Source organism: Siniperca chuatsi, linkage group LG8, assembly GCF_020085105.1.
Source record: "Siniperca chuatsi isolate FFG_IHB_CAS linkage group LG8, ASM2008510v1, whole genome shotgun sequence".
Lineage (NCBI taxonomy): Eukaryota > Metazoa > Chordata > Actinopteri > Centrarchiformes > Sinipercidae > Siniperca > Siniperca chuatsi.
In genome coordinates, this window is record NC_058049.1 from 2,295,281 (window position 1) to 2,319,228 (window position 23,948).

At 42.5% G+C, this 23,948-nt stretch overlaps 1 protein-coding gene and 1 long non-coding RNA gene across 5 annotated transcripts in view; one reads left to right on the forward strand and one right to left on the reverse strand.

Moving 5' to 3' along the window:
• Positions 1 to 23,948, reverse strand: part of LOC122880738 (protocadherin-1-like) — a 215,082-nt gene that overhangs the window by 186,026 nt on the left and 5,108 nt on the right. For all 3 annotated transcript variants that reach the window (XM_044206153.1, XM_044206155.1, XM_044206154.1), the window contains exons 2-3: positions 21,458 to 22,289; positions 13,905 to 16,088 (exon numbers count right to left, since the gene is read on the reverse strand). In XM_044206153.1, coding sequence (XP_044062088.1) covers positions 13,905 to 16,088; positions 21,458 to 22,289 — 3,016 coding nt within the window. The remainder of the gene's footprint in view (positions 1 to 13,904; positions 16,089 to 21,457; positions 22,290 to 23,948) is intronic.
• LOC122880739 lies at positions 81 to 12,314 on the forward strand. 2 transcript variants are annotated; one of them, XR_006379030.1, is made up of 3 exons: positions 81 to 734; positions 4,546 to 4,704; positions 7,285 to 12,314. It is a non-coding gene; the product is annotated as an uncharacterized LOC122880739 (long non-coding RNA). The 2 variants fall into 2 exon arrangements; XR_006379031.1 differs by having other exon boundaries at positions 81 to 559.

The window sequence follows — 23,948 nt, forward strand, 5'->3', positions numbered from 1 at the left end:
TAGGAAGGAGGAGGGAGGAAGGGAAGGAATAAAGTGGGCGAGGAGAAGAGAAAGAAGAAGAAGGGAAGGAACGACGGGGAGAAAGAGGAAAGGACAGGAGGAGAGACGAGAAAAATAATAGGGAGGAAGAGGAGAAGGAGAAAGGAGAGGAAAGCAAAAAGGAAGGAAGGAAATATGGAAGCCCTTTTGCTCCGTATAAAACCTCCCTGAGCTCAGCAGACCGCTGCGTCATTTTCTGCCTCAGCGCTGAAGCAGTTAACCAACACACACACACACACACACACTCACACACACACACACACACACACACACACACACACACACACACACACCTCTGCCAGTCATAAAATCCCTGGACCCTGCAGGGCAGAGCGTGACGAGGGCAGAGGGCGTCCCAGTGTGTGTGTGTGTGTGTGTGTGTGTGTGTGTGTGTGTGTGTGTCGGTGAGACAGAGACATATAAAGTAGCACAAAGATAAAAAAAAAAACTGTCTTTATGGTTGAAGTGTGAAAGTCCTGCCGGGCTGAGAGCAGAGGAGAAGATTCGTCAGGTGATGAAGGTAAACCTGATGAAGATGATGGTTATTCAGCCCAAAATCACGCGTCACAGACGGATTCTCATCACTGATGAGAATTATCTAAACTCAAGGTCAACTTACTAGCTTTTTCGGGAGCTTTTAATCATCTCTCACTGTTTTTATCAGTGGATGGAGTTTGCTCAGTTGAATGATGAAGGTGAGAATGACTGAGTGGAACTACTGATACTACTACTGTTACTGATAATACTACTGTTACTGATACTACTACTGTTACTGATACTACTACTGTTAGTGAAACTACTGCTGTTACTGATACTACTACTGTTAGTGAAACTACTGCTGATACTACTACTGTTACTGATAATACTACTGTTACTGATACTACTACTGTTAGTGAAACTACTGCTGATACTGATACTACTACTGTTACTGAAACTACTGCTGATACTGAAACTACTACTGTTAGTGAAACTACTGCTGATACTACTACTGATACTGATAATACTACTGTTACTGATACTACTACTGTTAGTGAAACTACTGCTGATACTACTACTGATACTGATAATACTACTGTTACTGATACTACTACTGTTAGTGAAGCTACTGCTGATACTGATACTACTACTGTTACTGAAACTACTGCTGATACTGAAACTACTACTGTTACTGAAACTACTGCTGATACTACTACTGTTACTGATACTACTACTGTTAGTGATACTACTGCTGATACTGAAACTACTACTGTTACTGAAACTACTGCTGATACTACTACTGTTACTGATACTACTACTGTTAGTGATACTACTACTGTTACTGATAATACTACTGTTACTGATACTACTACTGTTAGTGAAACTACTGCTGATACTACTACTGTTACTGAAACTACTGCTGATACTGAAACTACTACTGTTACTGAAACTACTGCTGATACTACTACTGTTACTGATACTACTACTGTTAGTGAAACTACTGCTGATACTACTACTGTTACTGAAACTACTGCTGATACTGAAACTACTGCTGATAATGAAACTACTACTGTTACTGGTACTACTACTGTTAGGGAAACTACTGCTGATACTACTACTGTTACTGAAACTACTGCTGATACTGAAACTACTACTGTTACTGATACTACTACTGTTACTGATACTACTGCTGATACTGAAACTACTACTGTTACTGATACTACTGCTGATACTGAAACTACTGCTGATACTGAAACTACAACTGTTACTGATACTACTACTGTTAGTGAAACTACTGCTGATACTACTACTGTTACTGATACTACTACTGTTAGTGAAACTACTGCTGATACTACTACTGATACTACTACTGTTAGTGAAACTACTGCTGATACTACTACTGTTACTGAAACTACTGCTGATACTGAAACTACTGCTGATACTGAAACTACTACTGTTACTGGTACTATTACTGTTAGTGAAACTACTGCTGATACTGAAACTACTGCTGATACTGAAACTACTACTGTTACTGATACTACTACTGTTAGTGAAACTACTGCTGATACTGAAACTACTACTGTTACTGAAACTACTGCTGATACTACTACTGTTACTGATACTACTACTGTTAGTGAAACTACTGCTGATACTACTACTGTTACTGAAACTACTGCTGATACTGAAACTACTGCTGATAGTGAAACTACTGCTGATACTGAAACTACTACTGTTGTTACTGCTGATACTGAAACTACTACTGTTACTGACTACTGCTGATACTACTACTGTTACTGATACCACTGCTGTTAGTGAAAACTGCTGATGATACTACTGTTACTGTTGCTGATACTACTACTGTTACTGAAAACTGCTGACTACTACTGTTACTGAAACTACTGCTGTTACTGACTACTACTGTTACTGATACCACTACTGTTAGTGTTACTACTGCTGATACTACTACTGTTAGTGATATTACTACTGTTACTGATACTAATACTGTTACTGATACTACTACTGTTAGTGAAACTACTGCTGATACTACTACTGTTACTGATACTACTACTGTTACTAAAACTACTACTGTTACTGATACTACTACTGTTACTGATACTACTACTGTTACTGAAACTACTGCTGTTACTGATACTACTACTGTTAGTGATACTACTACTGTTACTGATACTACTACTGTTACTGATACTACTACTGTTAGTGAAACCACTGCTGATACTGATACTACTACTGTTGTTAGTGATACTACTACTGTTACTGATACTACTACTGTTAGTGAAACTACTGCTGATACTGATACTACTACTGTTAGTGATACTACTGCTGATACTGAAACTACTACTGTTACTGATACTACTACTGTTAGTGAAACTACTGCTGATACTACTACTGATACTACTACTGTTACTAAAACTACTACTGTTACTGATACTACTACTGTTACTGAAACTACTGCTGTTACTGATACTACTACTGTTAGTGATACTACTACTGTTACTGATACTACTACTGTTACTGATACTACTACTGTTAGTGAAACTACTGCTGATACTGATACTACTACTGTTAGTGATACTACTGCTGATACTGATACTACTACTGTTAGTGAAACTACTGCTGATACTACTACTGTTACTGATACTACTACTGTTACTAAAACTACTACTGTTAGTGATACTACTACTGTTACTGATACTACTACTGTTACTGAAACTACTACTGTTACTGATACTACTACTGTTACTGATACTACTGCTGATACTACTACTGATACTACTACTGTTACTAAAACTACTACTGTTACTGATACTACTACTGTTACTGATACTACTACTGTTACTGAAACTACTGCTGATACTACTACTGTTACTGATACTACTACTGTTAGTGAAACTACTGCTGATACTACTACTGATACTACTACTGTTACTAAAACTACTACTGTTAGTGATACTACTACTGTTACTGATACTACTACTGTTACTGAAACTACTACTGTTACTGATACTACTACTGTTACTGATACTACTGCTGATACTACTACTGATACTACTACTGTTACTAAAACTACTACTGTTACTGATACTACTACTGTTACTGATACTACTACTGTTACTGAAACTACTGCTGATACTACTACTGTTACTGATACTACTACTGTTAGTGAAACTACTGCTGATACTACTACTGATACTACTACTGTTACTAAAACTACTACTGTTAGTGATACTACTACTGTTACTGATACTACTACTGTTACTGATACTACTACTGATACTACTACTGTTACTAAAACTACTACTGTTACTGATACTACTACTGTTAGTGATACTACTACTGTTACTGATACTACTACTGTTAGTGATACTACTGCTGTTAGTGATACTACTGCTGATACTGATACTGTTAGTGAAAATACTGCTGATACTACTACTGTTACTGATACTACTACTGTTAGTGATACTACTGCTGATACTGATACTGTTAGTGAAAATACTGCTGATACTACTACTGTTACTGATACTACTACTGTTAGTGATACTACTGCTGATACTGATACTGTTAGTGAAACTACTAATACTTCCGGCAATACCACTTGTGCTACTAGTTAATATCACCACTGCTACGTCTGGTGAACCGACACAGCACTGTTAAAGTGTGTTAACCTTGTCTGTTCTGCCTATAGCACACTAGCATTATGTGTGATTTAGCTGCTGTCAGTGGCGGAGCTAAACATGTCAGCAGTAGAGGAAAAGTCACTTAGTCAAACATTTTATGAAAATCTGAAAATTGTAGAAATCCGTCACTCTGGCTCTAAGTTTAGGACAGACTGACTGACATATATCTTCCTGCAGCTAGCATGCTAACAGCGTGACGTCTCAGAGTGTCTGAATGTGCTGCTGCTGTGTTTCTCTTCTGTTTAAATCAGAGTGAGAAGACGAACTCCGAACAGACAGACAGTGATGGAGGCAGCGGCTCTGCTCACTGATTCTCCTTCTTCTTGTTTGTCAGGTCAAACGCTGAGAGAGACAGAGAGCTACAGGACGTAAACACACCAAACAGGAAGTTGTAAAGAGAGGAACACAACAGACTACAGCCCCCAATCAATGATCAATTACTGGACGGAGATGCTGTTATAATCAAATAAGAAAAGGAAGGAACGAGCTGCTGGTGATTATGTTTTATTCCCTGATTGATGAAGTCATGTCTCTCTCTCTCTCTCTCTCTCTCTCTCTCTCTCTGGTAGCTGTCACTTCCCTCGCCATCACCTGTCAGTCAGGATGCAGACGGAGGCGGTTGCCGCGGCGACTGCCAGTGACTGTACACTTGGCAGAAGGTCCTTTAACACCTCGAGTTGTACTCTCTCTCTCTCTCTCTCTCTCTCGCTGTGTCTCCAGAGACTCTCTGCTGACAGTCCTGATTGTCACTTAGCATCTGCTGCAAAGTATTGCACTCTGTTCCTGAAAATACTGTACTACTGATACTGCTACTGATACCAATACTGTGAGTAAAACTACTGCTGATACTGATACTATTACTGCCACTGGAACTACTACTGATGGTGCTGCTGCTACTGATACTACTGCTACAACTTCTGGCACTACCACTTGTACCGCTACTGTTGTCACTACTAATATTACCACTGCGACTACAGCCACTTAGCATGGCTCGCCTAAAATAACATTCCTGTGGTGAATGGACCTGTTGAGCTTCTGTCTACACGACACGTCTTTTACCAGTCTGGTATAAAAACGCAGCCTTGCTGATGATGTGCTCCGCTGTAGTCATAAAGCCTTGCAATCAGCTACGACGTCTGACTGAAAAGGTCCACTTATTAATGAAGTGTTCTTTACCGCCAGATGCACTTGAAAGCTCTGGATGCTTAGTAAGTAAATGTTTCAGCTTAGATTATCTTCATCATACAAGGGAGTGAAGATTTATCTGGCGTTTTTATGCATCTTTGCCTAAAATAATTACACTTTTGATTTTATGTGTCTACTAAACGCACTGAATCCAAGAGATAACGCGTAACTCTTGTTTCTAACGCGCCAAGATGTTAAAAATACCTGAAAAGAATCACGAAATTCCTCATCATGTATGACACGTGACTGCTTGCAGCAACTTAAATCTGCTGAAAATGGAACGGGATTTTGCTTTGAGCATGTTTATACTTACTACTAAATAATATGACAAGAAACAAAAACCAGGATTCAGTAAGAACCAGAATCTAAACCAAACCAAAGCCTGTTCATGTTTTCTGTATTTCTGTTCTGCTGCTCGTCTTCAACACAACACTGTCACACTGCGAGGGCATTAATGTTAGCAGCATCTGTAAAGCTGCTGCTGCTAACAACAAGCAGCCATGTTGTCTGTGTGTGTGTGTGTGTGTGTGTGTGTGTGTGTGTGTGTGTGAGTTCAGCAGCCCAGTGTACAGAGCAGCTGTACAGCATCTGACCTCTGACCCCGCCTACAGGTGTGTGTGTGTGTGTGTGTGTGTGTGGTGGAGGGCAGTGACCTCCTCCTCTCCTGAGTCATACCACCTGCTACCAGCCCTGTTTGAGACACACACACACACACACACAACTAACACACGATGATACGTGTAGTGTTTTGTGCTCTCCTTCATCTCCTCCTCCTCCTCCTCCTCCTCTCTCCATGCCTACATTTACTGTCACTTGCCTGTTTTGTTCTTGTTTATACGCGTGTGTGTGTGTGTGTGTGTGTGTGTGTGAAGCCTCAGGCAGGTTTCCGTTCCACTTCGCTTATGTTGTAGGAGCAGGTGGCACACACACACACACACACACACACACACACACACACACACACTCCCTCTCTCTCTCTTTCACATGAAAACACACAATAACACGCTAACAAAATTATGATTCTTGTGTTTTTGATTTCTGGCCCACACACACACACACACACACACACACACACACACACACACACACACACACACACACACACACGCTGATCTTCGCACTGAGTCGTCTCAGTGGCTCAAACAATCACAGCCCTGAGGGGGCGACCGAGATAGACAGAGACAGACAGAGATGGAGAGAGAGGCTGAATAGGAGGCTGAAGGAGTTCTTTCACGGTTCTCAAGGTTCTCTATAGATCGGTTAAAATAAACTGCTACATCTGAACAAAAGAGCCAAGGCTGAGAAGATTTTACGTTTCACACTGATTCTTTTCCTTCCTGTTCCCTTTTTTAAGCAAGTAACTAAGTACGTTTACTCAAGTACTTCACTTAAGTACAGCGATGAAGTAGTATTTCCATTTTCTGCTGCTTTCCGCTTCTTCTCCACTACAATCCAGAGGGGAATATTGTGCTTTTTCACTCCGCTACGTTTATTTGAACTTTAGTTACTTTGCAGATTCAGATCAATAATGCAAAATATAATCAACAAATAGAATATGATGTATTATTATTATAAGATAAGATAAAGGGGAGAAACTCACAAGCTAGCTGTATATAAAGTACACATTCAATAATATAATATACATGATTCTGAAATGGGCCATTCTGCATAATGACTACTTTTACTTTTGTACATTTTGGTGCTAAATCTTTTGTACTTTCACAGAGTACAGTACAAATATCTGAGTTCTTCCTCCGCCACTGCCTTTTACCTGATGTTCTTCCTGTTTGAGAACATGCACGCATGTTCTGGTATAATATTTATAAGTATGTTTTCATTAGTTTATAATCATCTGAAACTAAGAATCGTTGTGTTTTCGTCACCTTAGAAAAAGCTGTTTTTATCTTCGGAGGGAGTCGTGGTCCCCTTCCACGAGTCCGCCTGTTATTAAATTGGAAGAGGTGAACTTCCTGCAGCACCTGCCTTCATTCAGAACCTCTTGGAAACACCTGACAGTCGTGCTGTGGCGCACGAGAGGACTCGAGCGTTTACGCGATAATCTTTCAGCAGAGTTTAAAGCGGCTCTGTCAAGTAGAATTGGAAGTAAAAGTCTTTTAGAGTAATTAAGTCGTAATTGTTTTCATTTCGACTGAGCTCTGATTTTGCAGCTTCAGCTGGACGTATGAAGAAGCTCTACCTGTCTGACACACCGCACCTGTTATACATACACAAACACACATACAACAAAACACACACACACACAGACAGGGCCGAGGGGATTATGTTGTGCTGAGTGATGTCCGTGTTCAGGAATGTGCGTGCTTTAGAAAAAATAATGTGGGTCTTGTATATGTGTGTGTTGTACAAAGGCGCCTTTGTGACCAGGTTACACACCCCCCCCTTCAACACTGGAGATACTGAGAGATGTACCTCCATCTCTCCATCATACCTGTTCTAACCTGTGAAAACACACAACCTGACTGAGTATAAACTACCACAGTGATGCTACTTTGCTACAGCTGCTGGTTATTTATTCATTCATTAAATTTTGCTGTCTAGTCACAGACAGAACTGGATGTAAAAGTCTCTTTTGCATATTCCTCTGCATCGAGAAGGCCATGAAAATTAAGCAAATGAGATGGATTTAGAGAACATGAAGTCATCGTGTTTTTTTTTTTGTGTGTGAACTAACTGATGTGTGACGTTGGAAAAAGAGACATGCAAAGGTGGGAAAAGAGATTGAAAATGGCAAAAAGGAAGGATACCCCTCTCCAAAACAGACACGATCTGCTGCTGATGTCTTCTGCTTTAGTACAAAATCATTTTGAAGCAATTACCAGAAAAGTTCATTTTGATTTCTTTCTTTATTTTTAAGTGGAGAAAATGGCTATATAACTTGTTTTTTTTTTTTAAATGAGAGTTCATGCTAGCGGTTCTTTGGGGCTGTACTTGCTAACATTAGCATGCTAAGATGCTCAAAATGACAATGCTAACTCGTTGACGTTTAGAAGATTTACTAGTTAACCATCTTAGTTTAGTTTGTTAGCATGCTAACATTTGATTATTAGCACTAAACACAAAATGATTCATTAGTTTTGCAAGTATTTAGTCATAATCCAAAGTGAGCGTCAGAAAGTGGTGGACCAACCGACAGGCCGACAGTCATCCCTAAAGCCATGCTGCTAGCATAGCAAAAAATCCCCAGCCTACGTCCTGGTATTGAAACTGGCAACAGCCATTGTTTGGTTTCAGTCTGAATGAAGTGACGCTCAGTCGTGTAACTCCACCCTGATAGTTCCTGGATCATCTGAGAGTCTTTCCGCAGGTTATAGCAAAGACTGTTGGGGGCCAAAACCTGCAGGTGAAGCTCTAGCAAAGAACCGCTACAGGAAGCCTCCAACTGGTCCACAACGCTACATGAGGAATCTTGACTAACACTGTGAAATCAGAACAGTTTTCTTCTGTCCTGGCTTCATCGGTTACTCAGTGGACCTACATGCCCTCTCGGCTCACTAAAAGGGTTTTTTGGAAACCTTCAGGGTTAGCGTATCATCAGAGAGGACAGAATTAGTTGTCTGGCTGCATCCAAAAGCAAGTACAGGTGATTAAATCAAGACTAAAAGCTGCCCTCATTATTTGAAATAATAGATGTTTCCAGGTAGTAACTGTACTCCGGCTGAAGTAACTTCTGAGTACAGTGAATATTTGTACCTCACACCTCCCTCTCAGCTGTGTCTCACTGATGACAGACACTCTGTCCCTGCCCGGCTACATTTTTAGCCGCTGAAGTGAAATTACTGTAATTTTCTGGGGAGAAAAAGCTTCTAGCCGCCCGGCTAATGGTCACCATTACGGTTTCTTTTTCTGACAGCGAGCCAGACTGCAGAGAACCGGTTCTCTGTCCGTCAAAATCCAGAACCAAGGTTTTGATTGAAAACACCTGTTTTAAATCAGTAATCATTTAATGGAGCGTAACTGTAGCCGAGCAAACTGATTATGAGTGTTTAGAGTGAACGTTAGCAGATCGGGTGAAATGGAAAACGCCTTTTCGATGGTGATAATGTCCTGTGTGTTTCTGGGTGTGTCGTTTTAGTGGATTTTTATAATTTCATCCAAGCAGTTGGCATGGATAAAAGTGAAATTTTAGGAAAGGAGGTTGATGGTCTGATAAGTATTGTGGTTGCAAGAGGGTGTTTTTCCTTTTTAGCTCCATATCTTCAGGAGAAAAATAAAATTTTTAGACCAGTGGTTCCCAATCTTTTTGGCTTATCACAAGCTAAAGTAGAAACACGAGCTGTGAACAATTCAACCAAAGATTGATTTTTCCTTCTCGGGTTGTGTCATCTGAAGGATTTGTTGCAGCCGGAGGAGGTAAAAGTATCCAGCATTTCACAAAAAAAAAAAATAAAGACATTCAAGAAAAGCTAAGTTCAACTTTTGAGTGCTGGCTGAGTGCAACAGATCATGAATCAAACTCAGGAAACAACAGGAGGGGGAAAAATGCTGATTTGGATGAAGTGGTGGTTGCGAGTACAGGCTGCAGCCTCCTGTTCTCCTTCAGACAGCTGATATTTGCCATGATATGAGACTGCAGGCGTAGTGATACACTGGTCTACAACAAAGTAGTTCCGAGACAGAAATGATTTGTACAACCCTGTTGTAGGCGTTTACAGTTTTTTAATCAAATGTTTCAAATGTGTCGTGGCTTAAAATGTTTGTTGCAGCTCAGTCTGGAAAACTCCCAGAGCTCATATTCATACATCAATATCAGTTACGTCTAAAAATCTGAACTTTAAACACTGTAAAAAGGTATAAATGTCTAAAAAGCCCTTTAATAATGGGACTAAAACTGAAATACTTTGACCTTTCTCTGATTGTTTACATGGAAATATGTAACTCAGACTGTTGCAATCCAAGAAATCACAGTCGGTATGTGGGAGAGAGAAACAAACACTCAGAGCTTATATAAACTGAATGACAGGCAACACACACACACATTCCCTTCATCTCTCTTCATTCAAAGGGCAGAGCTTTCCATAGAAGGAGGGATTGTGTTGGATTGGACGGAGGGAGGGGGAGACGGGGGAGACGGGGGGAGGTAGAGGGGGTCAGCACTATGAGTCAGCACACACACAGGTCGTTGTGTTACCATAGAGACAGCCGAGTTGGTCAGCGTAAAAGCAGGAAGGACGCTGCCAGACTGTTAATGTGGAGTCTCGGTGGGGGAGGAGTCAGAGAGGGGACCTCATTAACCTCTGACCTCGTCATTCTTGGCCGCTAATAACTACAATTTCTGAGTGATGTTTGACCTTTGACCCCAGCAAGTTCAGCACCGGCTCGGTTTCGTTTTGATCTCATCTCTGCAGGTTCAAAGTCGAAGGCGTGTTTGTGTGTGAGTAGGCCGCATGCCAACAGGTAGGCAGCTATAAACTTAAAGTGACAGACAAAATGGATAAAGTGTTCATGTGGACTGTTATGAAGAGAAAATGTATTGTTTTGGGCCTCAAAGCATCTCTAATGAAGTCAAACTGCAATTTGAGATCTCCTCCTTTTTGGTTTGAGAGCTATATTTGAAAATTTCACACTTGTCTGCTACTATCTACTGATCTCTGAGCAGCTCCAGCAGTTGGGGTTGAAGGGCCTTGCTCAAGTGCACAGCAGTGGTGGTAATCCAGGGTTCGAACCGGCGACCATCTGTCCGCCACGAGCCTGCTGCTCTATGACACCGCTGCCACAAGAAGGTAAACGTGAAAACACCATCACTGCAGAAAAATAATGGTAGTGACCATTTTGAATGCCAATCTCTGAATAACAGCATGCACATAACATATAATAAGAAGTCTAAACATAATATATAAACTGTGTATATACTCACATATCTATCATTTACTTTGTTTAAAGTTAGTTATCTGTATTTGTACCTCTGCTGCTGTGACTCTTGAAATTCATTGAGTGGGATCAATAGGTTATCTAACCTTATCCATCAATAGATGCATATAAAACATCCACTGTATGAAGTAACCGATTACGTTATCCAATATATATTTCAGAATTCTTTACACAATTTGCAGCCCTTTCTATATTGTTAACATAATCATAATCTGACCTCAATATAGATACTTGAAGTTGTTTTTATATATACATGCCTATATAGTATATGTATCTTTGTTCTTACCTGTACATAATAGCTGTATTTTTATGTTTAGCTGTATGTCTATGCATATCTTCCTGTGCACTTGTTTTTGTCTCAATATTTAGAGCTACTGAGTCAAATTCATTGTATGCTTTGACATACTTAATAAAGTTGATTGTGATGAAAAGGATTTTTAATTTAAACTGAACATAAAATGTGTATTCTGTGCTGTAAACATGCACCCATGTACATTTTCTCTCCATGTGTGAAGGATGGAAATGAAAATGGAATACTGTACCTCTACCTGCAGTGTTCCCACTGTTCCCAGTTCCTGTTCGTAACCCCACCCACTTTGACCGCCCCAGTGAATGCACAGAGAGCGCCACTTTAACGTTTAAGCAACATGTTTATTGAAATAAAATCTCGCTTTTAGCTGTAAAAATCACAACAAAAAAGAAAAATACTGTACATGTATTTCCCCAGAGAAGAAGAGTACATGATTGAGCAGCTGTGTGATGGAGTTGGTATGATGCTGTGTGACTTTAAATCCAACTAGACGCTGTGAAGTGTGACGCCTGCGAGCTCAAGTGCTCAACAGGCTAAATATTAACCCAGCAGAAGCGATAGCAAGCTGCTAACACCAGCAGGAACTCTGCTAAACTAACCAAACAAGGAAACACAGTCTGAACTTCAGCTCCATATAATATATGATAGTGATGACAGTGAATATGCAGGTGTGTGTGTGCGTGTGTGAGTCTTTGGTACAGGTATTTAGATGGTTTGAACACAAGTCTTTAAAAAGCAGGAAGAACAATGAAATGCCCTTGTAAAGCACACACACGACACACGCTATAATGTTGCAACATAAACAGCAGATGAAAAAGTACAAAACAAAATAAAATATTTGACATGTCATTCACATATATGTACAGTCTGAACATCATTACGACACCTAAATCTGATTGTCTGCATGGTTTTCACAGTGCACGTGACATTTTCATTTTCACAGCCGCAAGTCCATCAACGTGAAGCCACAAAACAGCTGATGTGGCGTGAAAGCTTGTCACCACCCCCCACTCCCTTTTTGTACATAAATAGAATAGAGCAAGGCACTCTGGGTAAAAGAAGGCGAAAGCGGGCGCCTGGAAAATTACCTGCCATTAATCTGTGCAAACAATTGACTTTTAAACCCCAGTGATTGGGAACACGGCAAAATTAAAAGTCGTATTTCAGCTGACCTGACAGGAGGTGCGGAGGTTAAGAAATGGTTGTATTTAGTCTTAGTGTACCTTTTCCTTCATAGTGTAGTGGCTTTTTACAACCCTCCCTCGATCCTCCTTCTTATTCCCTTTCTTTCTTTCTTTCTTTCTTCACTGCTTGGCTCCCTGACCGAGCTGAAATTACCTTAAATTGGTCTGAACTGGATGGAAACACTCTAAAGTGCTGCTCAGCCAGTCTAGTTCCAGGCCAAAGAAAGCCAAGAAACAATAAAAATGGGTACCCAAAAAAAAAAAAAACCTAACTCAGGAATTCACAGTCACTCTTTGTCACACTTCAACAAGCTGATCCGGCCATAAAGAGCAGCTTTAAACCTCGAGTCAGCTCTCCAGAAAATAAAAAAAAGAAAAGAAAAACACATTCAGACTTAATGAGGATGTCAGCATGAACCTTTCAATGGCCGCACAAAGAACTCCAGATTCAAAATACTTGTGAATAATCAAAATAGGAGAAACTCATAACCTCCTTCATTTAACCCACCGTGAAAAGATGAAACTAAACACAAATAAAACAAAGGAAAAACATATAGAAGCTTAGGATAGACCCATATGAGATTTCCAATATCAACGGTGAACCGATTATAAAGACCGATTATTATCCCATTTTAAATAGCTTGTGCTGTGATATTTCGGGAACTCTTAATTAAATACTGTAGGAATTGAACATTTTAATGTGCAATTGTGGAACATGAAAAACAAAAAAATTTATACAAACATACAGTATAAAACAAACCTCCAGAATGTTCTGGATCAACAGAGTTCATTTTGGGGGTTACGGTCACCAAATATCAGCGGATAAATATTGGTAAGCCCATATTTGGTCTATCCCTTATGTAATCCTTCATGGTGTGAATATTGTGGTGTCCATGTTGAGGTGAAAACCAAAAAATGAACAGAACAGAAGTGGTAAACACAACCGAACCAAACAAAAAATAAAAAGGAAAACGGTCGTTTGGAAGTGGGTGCTGTGCAGGGGAATCAGTGCAGCTTTGGTGGAGGAATACTGGCTGTGCCAAATAAGTCCCAGCGTGACTACCACACCCGGTTGGTCCAATAAATGTCCCTGTGGTACATTGCCGTGTTTGCGTAGTCTCCTACCTGTTTGCTGCTGTATTTGGGAGGGTTGGCCTTGTAGCTGTAATCCGAATATTGGTCGGAGCCTGTGGAGTTGTTATCGCCCGTTCCCACGAAGGTGTTGGTGGCGGGGAGGTCCTGAACAGCCTGGTGCTTCTTGGAGGCAGAAGGTGACTGTGGCTGCAGCTGGATGGAGGGTAAGGGGGAGTTAGAGCGGTAGTGGCGGCCCAGGTCGGGGCTTCCCGGCGGGTAGTTAAGGGGCAGGTGGATTCTGGGACTGTCGTTGACGTTGTCGTTGATGAGGTTGAACTTGAGGCCTTTCTGCAGGCTGGCCTCCTCATCCTCCTCCAGTGGCTTGGCCGGTTTAGGAGCTTTTCCTTTTTTGCTCTTTTTCCCTTTGCCATTTTTGGGTCCCTGTTTGGGAGCGTACAGGTCCTTACTCTCCTTCTTGCCGGCCTGGTAGCCGCTCTTGGTGTCCTTCTGCAGTCGGTGTCTGATGACCACCACTGCTACAATGACCAGAATCACACCAGCAATACCTGCGAGGCTGCCGTACAGGATGTTGCTGCGCTGAGCAAGGGCGTAGTTGGGATCTCCGGCAATATCCCTGTCCAGAGGGGTGTAGAGGCTGTGTCCCACCAGCGCCTCAATGAGGGAGACATTGGACTTGGTGTCGTTGACAAAAACGTGGACCAGGGCGGTGGTGTGGCGGGGAGGTTTGCCTTTATCACTCACCTTTACCACCAGGCGGTGCAGCCCATTGTGCTTGCCGGTGAATTCCTGCGCCAGTGTGATCTCCCCGCTGTTGGGAGAGATGTGGAACAGGCCATACGGGTTGCCGCCTGTGATGGTGTAGAGCAGCTCAGCATTGGGTCCAGAGTCAATGTCCTCAGCCTCTACCACCTCCACACGGGTGTCTGGTGGGGTGACAGGTGACATGTATGTGTAGGAGGAATTAGCTGGTTTGGTGACATAGGGTGCATTATCATTCTCGTCCAGGACATTGATGGTAACACCCACATAGGAGGATCGAGGTGGGTCACCAGCATCCACAGCCTTCAGTCGGAAGGTGTAGGTGCTCTCCTTCTCACGGTCGAAGGAGATGCTGGACAGGATGGTTCCTGTGCCGTTCTGGATGACAAACTTGCCATTGTCCGGTTCCACAAACAGCCTCACTCGGGCGTTCTCACCCTTATCGGCATCAGTGACGGTCACTACGCCAACAGGATTGAGCGGAGCCATGTTCTCGATGACAGAGAAGCTGTAGCCGCTCAGCATAAACTTGGGGTCATTGTCATTGCGGTCCAGAACATTAATCACCACTGTAGCAGTGCCAGTTTTGCTAGGCACGCCCTTGTCTGCTGCTGCCACACGGAACTCATAACGATCAGTCTCTTCCCGATCCAGCAGGTTCTTCACACGAACCTCTCCAGTGTTGGTATCAATTTCAAAGAGCCTGGCGGCCGAGAGCTCGATGATGCTATAATCCAGCTCTGCGTTGGTGCCGCTGTCTGCATCTGTTGCCGAGACATCCAGCACCAAGTCACCTGGCTGATTGCCCTCTGCAAAGTCTACCTCGAGCATCGCAGGGGAAAAGTTTGGCGTGTTGTCGTTCATGTCCGTGACCTGGACTTTGAGGGAGTTGGTGCTGGACAGGGCTGGGTTCCCAGAATCCACAGCAACAATTTCAATCCTGTAATCCTTAACACGCTCATAATCCAGCAGAGTAGTTGTCTGCAGGAAGTATTTCCTCTTCCGATCATTGGCTGACTCGCTTGCAGGTCGGAGCTGAAATGGGACGTCACCGGCAACCACGCATGTCACCACCGCATTTTCCCCCTCATCACGGTCTGACACCTGGACCAATGCCACCGGTGTGCCAATGGGCATGTCCTCAGAGATGTTGGCCACACCATCCTGGTGTGTCACCAAGCCAATACCACGGATCTCGATGGCTGGTGCATTGTCATTCTGGTCCCTGACGTTGATGGTCACCAGGACCTTGGAGCTCTTGGAGTTGGGTCCACGATCTTTGGCGACCACAAAGAATTTGAGGAAGTTCTCCTCCTCACGGTCCACCAAGCCCTTGACGTAGATGATACCGGTAGAGCGGTCAATGCGCAGAAGCCTCTGGACAGTCTCCGACGCCTGATGGAGGCTGTAGTCGATCTCTCCATTGGTGCCGGTGTCTGCGTCGTTGGCTCTGACCTACAAGGACAAAAAATAGAGGTTTACCTTTTCACGGTCAAACACTGTCCGACAAGAACCACACATTTCCCCCCAAAAGGTTGTGCTTTAAGCTAATTTTATATTTTAGTCAGTATGTACATGTTCTACCCTTTCTGTTCCTCTTAACTCCTCCAAACAGCATTTAGAAGATGTTTGGGTTCATCTAAGTAAACGCCATAACTACGCAGAACTCAAATCTTTCAAGACAGTGAAAAACTGCAGAAAATACAATGGCAAGACAAAATAAGACAATCAATTGGACATTTGCCTTTCATACGCATGACTTGCTCCGTTTTGATGACAGAACACCTTCAACTTCACAATAAAAGTCCAGACTTTGTTTTATTTTGATTGTTAACCAACCAGTCAACCAACCAACCACCTTCATATGTCAATCTTAGGCAGATTCACCATAAATGTTTAGATTTTAGCCCAATGTGACTAGTCAGAATTGATCTTTAAGAGGTAACTGGCAGCCTGAACACACCGTATTTCCATTATAACCTCAGTTACATTTTACTGATTATTTAGATTCTTTGACTTACAAAGACTCACAACCATTACTAATGCAACACTACAAAGCCCTTTGTGTTTTCCTGAGGGGGAGGGGTTTTTCTGCTGTGTGTGAAACATAACAGACGATCAAAGCTGAGTGCACACACCCACACAACAACATCTAACGGCCGTGTAGCAGGTCATTGGCATCTAATGGGCAGATGAGTGAATGTTAATGTTCCTCTCATTATCAGAAAAGCCCCGGCTCCTCAGGGCCCATTAGGAGACAGGAGAGGACAGACCAACATCGGCCACGATCCGGCTTCATACGCCCAAACCCAAAGTAAATGGAGGTAATTAGTCAATTAGGAGGTACGATCAGTCAGCAGAATATCACTTAGCATGTACTCGTTAAGACGCCTTTCTATCTACACATCTAATACTTTTTAATTATGTTCATTCAATGCCACGGCTGCTGTTAAGAAATGTAGGTCGGTGTGTAGTTTTAAATGAACTAGTTGTTGAACAGCTGATTTAAATGTCCCAGGTGCTGCTGGTTCAGCGTATTCTACAGGCTTCACGTGGGACTTACAGTAATTAAAATTAGGGTTTATAAATTTTAAGGCCATTATTCCTTTAAAGCAGAACTGAATCTGAGCCAAGCTTGCACTCAGCAAAATAATCTCCTTAAACTTTAGTCCTAAAAAATATTGGTTTCTTGAAAAACAAGAAAACGAAATCTGCCAGTGGTATAAGATTATTTGAGCCTATTCAAACAAACAGTAAAACTCATGTTGTTTGGGCCAAGGACACAGGAATCTATTTTAAATTCTAGTGGAGTAGCCAACGTTTTTTAATTGGAATAGTTTTGGACATTTTGGGAAATACACTTGTTCCCTGTCTTGCCAAGAGTTAGATGAGAAGATTGATACCTCCATCACATCTGTACAAAAACCTAAGATTTTATGGGGGGGGATGTGCTGGACTACTTCTTGGCTGGGGGGCAGTGACTTCAATAAACCAAAACTTGTCATTTAAGATAATGTGTTTATTAGTGAGCTTTAGAGGTGCTGGTAGGTTGATTTTGTTGCCTCTGGACAGACCCAGGCTAGCTGTTTCCCCGTTTCTAGTCTATATGCTAAGCTAAGCTAACCAGCTGCTGGCTGTAGCTAAATATTTACTGTACAGACATGAGAGTGGTATCAATATTCCCATAGTGTTTTAATTTCACTTTGTGCAAACATTATAAAGCTTTAATGAAGAGCTAGAAGAACCTAATACAGAATATGTGACATTATCAATGTGGGAAAAAAATCTCAAATGAACATTTAAGTGAATAATTAAGGAGGAAGTCAGGGTTTAAAAGGTTAACACAGCCAACAGAATCTCTGAGGGATTTTCTTTTTAACACAGACTCTAGTTCATACTGCCACATAATAAATATCTGGTTTCCTGCCTGCTCAGGATCACAGACTGTGACAGACCGTCACCGGCACACCGGGGGTGACTGTGGAAGTCACTGATCCAAGTCAGAGAGGTTAAGGTTAAAAAAAGCATGAAAGTGAAATTATAATTTCTCCCGCCCATTGATTTCCTTTCCTCCGGTGTGGCTTTAAGCAGCAGACATCACCAAACAGCGGTGAATTATTGACAGCTTCTGAGAATTGTGTATTGAACAGTTGAGCTGCTGGAGCAAAGTGCTGCTGTGATGAGGCCAGAGCTGGCTGCTCTCCAAGGCCGCTCTGTCCAGGCGTACAGCAAACATAAACACTGTTTATCTCCCAGTTAACAATTAACCAGCGAGACCGGCTGGTTTCTTAAATGAGCGGACCAGATTCTCTGCATATTTTAGCCGTTTTACAACAGTAAATCTCTGATTTCTCCTGACCATTTTTCAAATGAAACCATCAGTTTCTAGACTGGTTACCTTCCTTCAAGGAGGCTATTACTTTCAGTTTATTCCTAAGGGAACTTGCTGCAGAAAGATAATCCATCACAGTTTATCTCCTGTCTGGTTTATTGTTGACGAAAATACATTATAATTACATAGTAGTTCAATGTGGACTCTTTAAATCATTTTGGGCTGCGTCTTTTTATTTTATCAGCTGGTTGTTTATCGTCTTTGTTGGAAATTTGGCTGTTAGTCATTAGGGAAAATGACTCTGTCAATAATCTGTTTAGTCTTTAATAAGCTCTAGATATAAAGAGATCCTTCATCTGAAAAGGGACAATAATACTGGAGGAACAATGTGACAGATTTTTACAATCATCTAATTAATCAGTCAAAGAAATATTATGATTATTATCGATTAAAGGCCCGGAAAAGCAAATTTCTCAATCAGCTTCTTACTCTGATTGATTGATTTATACGTGAATACACAACTACCCAAATATCAAAAAGTTAGAACAGTTTTGGTTATTTTACATGAGAGAGTTCTGTGTTTTTCTCAGTGTTTTTCCTACTGGTTTTAAGTAGGTGGGGCTCAGTGAGGAAAAAGGTGATGTCACATTCAGTGCAATCAGCTGCAAACGCAATATTTGAATGAAAATGCGATGACAGTTGTGGGGTTGTTTGTCTGATCAAACTACACAAACCAATTTTTTTTTAAAAATTAAATCAAGGTCCACTACTAACTTTTATCATATACCATCCACTCCATCTGCTTAAGACCATGAGATGCAGTCGAAAGAAGAAGAAAGCTAGAGCTCAGGGTTTGTTTTTTTTTGTCTAATTAAATATTCATAACTAAATGAGCAAAAGTTGAAAGCTCCAGCAAAAGCTAGTAAGTGGACCCTGAGTTAAAATTTTTTGTCAACCTACTGTTTCCGAGGTCAAGAACGAACTTTAACGCTCATTAATAATTCATGTTATAAATATTTAAACATTGATAAAATGGGTTTCAGAATATCTTTAGAGAAAGACGGACCTGATGATGTTCATTGTGACTTTTACTGAAATAAAATGACACCAGTGGCTGCCTGAAAGGAAGGAAATCCATCTAAAATCGGATGGCTTGATTTTGAAATGGAAGAAAATAGGTTAAAAAAATGCAAAACGCAGCTGTATGCTCTTTTTAAAGAGCGAGTCAAAAGGCAGGGATATACATGTCTGTGCCGCCATTGGACGATTTAAGCAGGTCAGGGTCGTCAGTCAGCGCTGTCCCGCTGCCTCTAAAGCATCACTCCTCAAACGCATGTTAAGTGAAATGAATTCTGCGGCTCTCTGAAATGCAATGAGCCACATCCAGAGCAATAATACCAATAAGCCCCGTGTATAATCTCGTGACTGACTCAGATTAAGTCATGCACGGCTCACTGGAAGGCTGGCGGGTCGCGCCGCAGTCAGGGAGGGAAGGGAAGGCAGGAGGAGGAGGATGATACAGCGAGGTGGGTTTGGCAGGATGTTCACCGAGCTAAAACCGAACCTTCCTGCTCTGCCCGCTGACGGTGACATCACGTACCGCCGCCCCAGTTGAGGGCTCAAAGGTGAAGTTGAATCAGTGGTTAATATGTGACTACACGCGGCGATCCCACGCCCTGCTTCACCTCCGCTGAACCATCTGTCTGTACGGATAATTGAGCAGCATATTATGTGCAGTCACTGCGACGTGTTGTCCTGCAGCTCTCAGTGTTATCACCAACGGGGCCAAAGGTTCCACTGCAATGTTTGGTGGACAAGAAAAACTCTGGAGGAGCAGCAGCGACGCTCAGACACCGGGAGGGGCAGATTTCAGATGAATTAAACTCACTTTCTTACTAGTTTTACTAAAGAAAAGAGGCAAATTTAAGTGAAATATTTGCTCAGGTTTGATAGTGAGGACAAACATTTGTTGGTTAGATGTTGCTCAACTGAACCCTGATGTGAACATGAGACACAGCAGCATGTTGTCTTAAGATTTGAACCCTGATTTTCCCCTTAAATTTTCCATAAGGTGGTTTAAGGACCTCAAGCAGAGTGATCAAGCTGTTTATAAGATGTCTGCTTTTTCCTGTTTGAGGGAGTATGTGGAAATCCGTTTACCTATAACCTACCCCCTTAAAGAAAATATATTTTTTGTTTTACATCCTGGGTTTGATGTTAGTTGTTGTTGTCTCATAACACAAGTCCAGTTTAATCTAATTATCTGAACCACTGATCTGGAAAACCAAGCTGAACACTGAATTGTTACTGTATGCGAGCTACAATAATTACAGCAGTTGAACAAACTATAATGAGTTTAAGGGGTTGACAGTGATTTAATATTAACAACATATGATGCAAAATATCCCATATGGGGATATGATGTTCTGTTACAATGTTCTCAGGTCTATATTGGAGAACTGGAGAACAGTTTAAATGTTCACCTTTCATTCCCAAATCAGTGGTTCAGATTAGGGCTGCAACTAACGGTCATTTTCATTATTGATTAATCTACTATTTTTCTGCTTAATCCATCAATAACTTCTATAAAATGCCAGATAATTGTAAAAAAATGCCCATCAGAAGTTGCCAGATTCAAGGCGATGACAGTCCAAAATCCAAACTATTCAATTTAAAATGATATACAACAAAAAAACAGGAAATTTTGACATTTGAGAAGCTTGAAGCAGAGAACGTTTGGCATTTTGGCCTGATACATGACTTAATCCTTTATCAGCGTGTTATTAATTAGTTTCTTGTCAATGAATTTCTCAAAAAATAAAGTAATTGTTTTAGCAGTAGTTCAGATGAAATGAATAATATGGTTAAACTGGCAGGAATGATGGAAAAACGGTCCACTTCCTGCGTTTCCGGCCAACACTCTTGCTACGCTGTACGTACAGTAAATGCGGCAGCATGCATGTGCAGTGTGTTTGTGTGCGTGTGCGCTGACCTGCAGCACAGAGTGTCCCAGCGGGCTGTTCTCCGGCAGTTCGGCCTCGTAGTGACTCCTCTCAAACTTGGGAGCGTTGTCGTTCTGGTCGATGACAGTAACCCGCAGCAGAGCGCTGCTCGCCCTCGCCGGCTTGCCGCCGTCCACCACCCGGATGTTCAGGTCGTACGAGTCCTTCTTCTCGCGGTCCAGGTTGCCCATGACGACCAGCTGAGGCAGCTTCTCCTCCGTGTCTACGGCGACCTGCAGGCTGAAGAGCTGGTCGGCGTCCGGCCCGGTGCTCAGCGAGTACTCGGCCACACCGTTGGTGCCGGAGTCCCTGTCAGTGGCCATGGGGATGGCGAAGAGGGCGCCGACATGCGTGTTCTCGGGGATGGACAGGGTGAGGATGGGCGAGGAGAACTGCGGTGTGTTGTCGTTGATGTCCAGCACCTCAATGCGGCCCTCGATCAGCCGCGGCCCCGAGCTGATGCCTTTCACCATGTCGGTGATCGACACCTCAAACTCCAGGAAGCATTTGTCGCCCTCAAACAGGTTGCGGCAGTCCCTCAGCATCTCGCGGTCGATGGGGATCTCGGTGGTGTAGATGTCGCCAGTCTTGCCGTCCACCCGCAGGTACGGCGAGCCCACCTCCAGCTTGTAGAGGTGGCCAGTGTCAGGCAGGCCCTGGTCCGCTGCCAGGCTACCAATCAGGGTGTTGGGTGGCTGCTCCTCAGGAACCCGATACAGGATGTCGGTGGGCGCAGCGCCGCATGGGACCAGCAGGACGACCACCAGGAACAGCAGAACCTCCCACCTTAGTGCCGCCATGTCTCCGCCCGACAGCACCGCTCTGAAAGAGACAGAGAAAACAGATTAGCGAGACCGCCCATCACTCATCCTCCGTACGCCATACAGACAGCGCCAAATAACAGAAAGTTGACTTAGGACCCACAGAGCTGCTCCTGTCTCAGATTTATGTCAGCGCCGTTCAGGAATAGATGGTCAAATTCGTCTCCTTGGGCCACTAAACATGTCCCAAACAGTTATTTGCAAGACCTGAGGGTGACGAGGTTTCAGGCCTGGTCTCACTGCCGGCTGCAGTGTGCAGAGAGCAGCCGAGCAGCACAAAATGATGACTTCCTCCTGCTGCTGGTCGACCGCTCTGACAGGAAGACAAACCGAGCGCTGCTGCAGGCGACACTCGACCAAAAATACTGACGCGGGGCAGCGAGAAGGAACGGGACGCCTGCTAGTCTCAGCAACTTGGACTTTATAAGACCTTTTTATGCTGACTAGAATAGAAGAAAGACCTATTTCAACTTGTGTGAAGAGTACTGAGGAGGCCTGCACTCACAGAACAGCAAAGCCAAAATCAGCAAATTTTGTTATCTAGTTCTGAATGTTTTTGCTTTTGCCTTTTTTTACATTAAAGGACACACAGGTGTTACATCTGAACATGTCATTAACCACTTCAGACATTTTGTATAGATGTCAGTGTCACATTCACAATTAAACATGAACAAATATAGTAAAGGTGCCAAATGACTGGACAGAATTCAAAGTGGCAAGACGTCTGTCAAACTGTGAACAAAAGCAGATGCAGCGCAGAGTTCACATTACTGGATTCAAGGTCAAGATCACTGAGTGAAATGCTAACCAAGCTGCTACCCCAGTGATTTAGTTTTATTTTGAAAATCTCCACCTCTTTCCTCTGCATTTCAGAACCTGAAAGAGACAGTTTGTACCCACAAAGTGTTTACACCAGGTGATTTGTTATAACAAGTTCTCCTTATACAATGCCGTCAAGAGATAATAGGAGGGTATTATTGCGTTATTTGCCTACTGCCAAAGTGCTCCAGGATCACTGTGTCAATTGGTTTGTATTGGTTTGTAAATAAACTGCGAATTTGCTAGAATTTTTGAATATGCACCACTAAGACACAACATCACCTGAAATGTTAAGGGCTTTAAGACGTGACCTCAGTCAAAATCTAGTTTTAAGAACAAAGGGTTTACATGGTGCATGTTCCTAAAACAATTCCTGTATTTTTATTTTGCTGGGGCAGCTAGTACTGTGTACAAGTTTAGTCTACAGTTTGCATTTAAACTATACTCCCCATGTCCTCATACAGGGTCCACGTGACGTACATTTCGTCATCTGCCCATGTCCTGAAGGGTCAAAAGCTCGACAAATGTATGACCGCGTGCACTGAACCCACAGACCATACATGCTTACAAACATGTGTGAACAAGTCTATGTATGCAGAAACCCAGTGTAGTACAGAATCGCACGCACGTCCGTTTTGGAGTACATTCGGCCCTTCGATTTGTATTTGGAGGTGACGAGATACACACTCAGTGATCGGAGAGCAGGAGTCAGGGGGGTCAGTAGTGGCCCAACAGCTTATTTTTGCCCTCGAGCCCCTTTGTGAGTAAATCAGGCCACAACTGACTCATCAGACTAATGTCTGTGTGGCTGCTTTGAGGCTGGGTTATACTAGAAAAGAAG